The following is a 4330-nucleotide window of genomic DNA, read 5'->3' as shown; positions in this document are numbered from 1 at the left end:
CGTTAAGCAGATGTCGATGCCATCAACAGATGCTTGATTCCATCAAGAAAATATGAAAAATCCCATATTAGTTGCCGGAACGTTTTAGTGTTGCTACTCGATGTCATCGAATATGTTCAATGCTATTGGGGTCTTTGATGGGATGTCGATGCCATCAAAGGTCCCATCGAGCGCGCGCACAAAATTGCATAAGTGTGGGATTTGTTTCCTATTTTGGTTGTGATACTTTATATATTAGGTGTAATCAATATTTGATAGTAGATGTGTTCTAGAGATTTTTAATTCCTTCCTAAGGGTTTGAAGGGCATAGATAGGGCTTGCATAGTGGATTCGAGGTTTGGTAATATTGTACCTTTTGTAATTTTTGCTTTCATAGTGCATTACTTGTCGCTTTGTGCTGTTGTTTCTTTCCATAAGAGTTTTTTCATGTAAAATTCATATCATTCTTATTTGAATTGGTTGTATGGCTATGAGTACTTTGCTTGATTCCTTTTGTGTGCTTATGTGGTTTTCCAACATGGGATATTCTTAAATTTTGGGAAAATGCCCTGCAATTATCTGTAAAAACCAATGGAAAATATGACACTTACATCATGGGCCTAGTAGAGTTTACTCAATACCCAACCCCATTTCTTGATTACCAAAAACCAATGGTGGGCTCCACATAATAACCATTTTCTTTTTTCCACAATTAAAATTTCTGAAGTAATATACAGTATGTTTGTCATCTAACAAATATAAAATTTTAATTTTCTGTTCCAACGAGACCGCTAAAAGTAGAATCCATTAATTCACTTCTTCTCGCATAAGGAGGAGAAATTCCTTTTGTTTCACTGCTTTGACAATCTCCCTTTCAACATTCCCATTTTTTTTTTTAAAAAAAAGAAAGAAACAAAACGTACAAACAAGCAAATAAAAAATGAAAAAAAGAAAAGAAAAAGAGGTGGTTCCACGGGTCATTTGGACGAGTCACCCCAACCCGACTGAGTTATTCTGACTCAGCCCTCTACTTGAGCAAGTACCGAGTCAACTCAAGACTGGACTAGTCACTGCAAATCGCCAAGTGCCTAAACCTTGATCAAGAAATCCAGATTTATAATAAATAAATTTTTGAAAAAAAAGAAAAAGAAAAAGAAAAGAAAAAAACAAACAAACAATCTTCTCACATTGTTTTCTTAATTTATCCTCCTACAGTTCTTCCTAATTTGCCCTCTTTTGCCAGTCAAAGGACTTATGTTTCCCATCTTCACCATTGACTTAGCAAAATCTGTTGTGAAAGCCTTGGGGCTTAAACTGTAGCTCTTCACCAGCTCATCTGTAGGCCCACCATTGAACAGAACCTGATCAGAGTGAAGTAGGCCTCTCTTCCCCTTCAAGCTCTTGAAGTACCTCACGTCAAATCGTCCAGGCGTTGAATCAAACGGTTCAAGATTGGAGTCCCCACCAGAGGGAGGACATGACCTGCGCACCCGGCGGGCGAAGTTGGGAAAGACGTTTGTTTCATTGTAGATGCGGTCCCGGAAGTTCTCACATTGCGAGAATCCTATGGTATGGCCACCTGAGAGCGCCACTAGATCGCGAGTGTTCAGCCCATGGTCTTTGAAGTTGTCGATGAGGGTCGGTAGATCCGAGGTGGGTCCAGGGAGGTTGTTGTTCGCGGCAGTCCGGCTAGCCATGGTTGAGTCTCTCCTTCCTAGCTGCACGTTCCATGTGGGCCCCCCTAGCTGCATGGACACAAAGATCAGTGAGATTATGCCAATTACTCATCATCTTATATGAGCAAGTATCAGTAATACTAGTTTGATGCCCGAAACACCAACACATTACATGTGTGGCACATGTTCTGTGTGATCATGACCGTTGATTTGGTGGGGTATCTTGTAGGTGGGTCATAGCCCATGAAATGAGGCGGTTGGACTATCATAGCCGTCTGATGTTTCTGGAAATGGATGGTCAAACACATGCATTTATATGATTGTGTTTGTTACAAAATCAACAGTCCTAATCATCAGACGTGTATGGTGGGGTCCACACATCAGCGTAATCCCATGAAACACCCACATAATATGCATGTTAGATAAAAGGAGGTGTCTTACCGCAACCACAGAGTCACGAGCGGCAACGGCTAAGATGTCTGCACAGGACACGACTGGGCCACCGCAAGCTTCATCAACGGCTGACTTGATTCTATCGACGACTTCAAATCCTCTCGCAGAGTTGATGTTGGGAAATGCTGTCTTCTCCCCATCTATTGTGTTCGTGTCATCGAGCAAGATGGAAGCATCACAACCCTACAAAATCATTACCAGATGAAATATTACGGCTAGTGTTCCTTTACAGAATACGATTTTTGAGCCCTTAAACATTCAACAAAGGACCATTGTGTATTCACGTGGACGTGACTTCGATGGATCCCTGACTGTGGAGCCTACTTTGATGCATGTATCTTATATCCACTCCCTCCATTTGTTTTTCCAGCACATTTAAGCACATGAGCCCAAAAATGAAGTAGATCCAATTATCAGGTGGATCACACCAAAGGAAACAGTGGTGATTGAATGCTCACCATTAAAAACTTCTTGGGGCCACTGTAATGTTTATTTTCCATCCAAGCTGTTGATGAAGGGATCACGCAAATATCAGCTTGGCTCCCAAGAAGTTTTTGATGGTGGGCGTTCAATCACCACTATTTCTTGTGGTGCGGTCCATCTGAGATTTAGATCTGCGTTATTTTTGGGTTCATTCCCTAAAATGTCTTCGCAAAAGGGATAGACGGCATGAATATATGACATACATCACGGTGGGCCCTACAGTCTCAGTGGATCCCAGCGAAGCAGGGTCCAACACACTACTACAAACAACATTCTCATTCGAGGTTGGGTAACTCCACACACGTGTGTAGCCATGTCCATCACACCCACACGTGCCAATGTGATACACATGTGCAACATCTTAGCTTTCCATCTGCTTGGAACTAATGCGAAGATGTTCATCCTAAAAAAATCCGGCCGTTTACAATCCTCAGGTCGGCTAAAGTGTTCCGTAAGCAATTTTAACTAACCGTCCATCAGTTAACTTTGTTGTGGCCCACCTGAGGTGTAAACAACCTAAATTAATAAGCTAGTATATCTAAACAGCTTACCCCACCTGATGAAAAGATCCAATCAAGCACACACATTCTAAATAGGCACGTGTGCCCGTGAAAGTATTTACACGGCTCCCACGTGCATGTGGAACTAGCAATGACAATGGTTAGTCGTAAGATATAGTGGGAAACAAGAGAAGATGTCTGTCGATCATACGTTTACGAAGCAGTCGTGGAAGTGAAGACGGAGCAATGAAGCTCCCATGCGGGGTTCCTTCTTCACAGCAGCATTGATGACTTTCTTGATGGTAGGCAAGGCCATGGGGCATGTTTTCATGTAGAATGTGTGGGAGAGGCTGTCAGCTTTTGAAGTGGTTGTAGTAGCTATTATTAGAAAGAGATGGAGTAGGAAGAAGAAGGAAGGAGAAGCCATTTCTCTCTTCTACGTGAGACGGATAGCTAGCACTGCTTGTTTGCTTTGGTTGTGTTTGGTCTTTATATTCATAATTATTTATATGTGTGTGAGATAGATAGATAAATAGAGAGAGAATTTCGCAGCTGCTGTTCATAGGCTGCTAGTAAGGTGCAATTATATGGTTGAAAAGTCAATCGTTGCATCAAGACAGTTTCCACCCATGCAAAGCTGTCACTTTTTTGGACTGGTCTCCTATGATAATACACCATCGTTTAAGTTAGGATAATGGTTAGATGATTATGATTTTACACAATCATTTAAAAAAAGGGTTAACTACAGAAACTCGCCAGCCTTTTGTCTATTTTCCGAAATGCGTTTGCTTTTAAAATATTTAAAGTATTCTACCCACGTTGTCGTTTCGTCATTGATATAACCGCCTCGTGTCGTATGACGTGGAGACTGCATGCGTGAAGACTGCAAACTGTCACTTTTTTGGACTGGCTTTTGGGGGTATTGTGGTCCGAAGGTAGGTGGGCACCATGGTGTTTGCAAATCCACCCTGTCCATGTGTTTTTCCCAGCTCATTTTATGGCATGTCTTCAAAGTGAGGCAGATCTTAAGTGGGCCACATGGGAAAACAGTTGAGATTCTTTGCCAACCATTAAAACATTTGTGGGAAGACAAAAGCTTTGAATCATGTTAATATTTTTGTTCTTTCTATTCATTCCAGTGGGAATAACCTTATTAATGGTTGGGCTGCTTTATGAATGGTTTAGATTGTATATAAACATTATGGTCGAGCCCGGAATGTTTGAATGATAGGAAGCCTT

At 41.5% G+C, this 4330-nt stretch overlaps 1 protein-coding gene across 1 annotated transcript; it reads right to left on the bottom strand.

Moving 5' to 3' along the window:
- Positions 1-1134: 1134 nt before the first annotated feature.
- On the bottom strand, positions 1135-3577 carry LOC131253546 (peroxidase P7-like). Its single transcript, XM_058254581.1, has 3 exons — positions 3303-3577; positions 2097-2291; positions 1135-1724 (listed from the first exon to the last, which is right to left on the bottom strand). The coding sequence occupies exons 1-3, from the start codon at positions 3516-3518 to the stop codon at positions 1176-1178; spliced, it is 960 nt and encodes a 319-aa protein (XP_058110564.1). The 5' UTR covers positions 3519-3577; the 3' UTR covers positions 1135-1175.
- Between the last annotated feature and the right edge of the window lie 753 nt (positions 3578-4330).

This window comes from Magnolia sinica, chromosome 8 (genome assembly GCF_029962835.1).
Source record: "Magnolia sinica isolate HGM2019 chromosome 8, MsV1, whole genome shotgun sequence".
Taxonomy (NCBI): Eukaryota; Viridiplantae; Streptophyta; class Magnoliopsida; order Magnoliales; family Magnoliaceae; genus Magnolia; species Magnolia sinica.
This window is presented reverse-complemented; position numbering and strand designations above follow the sequence as displayed.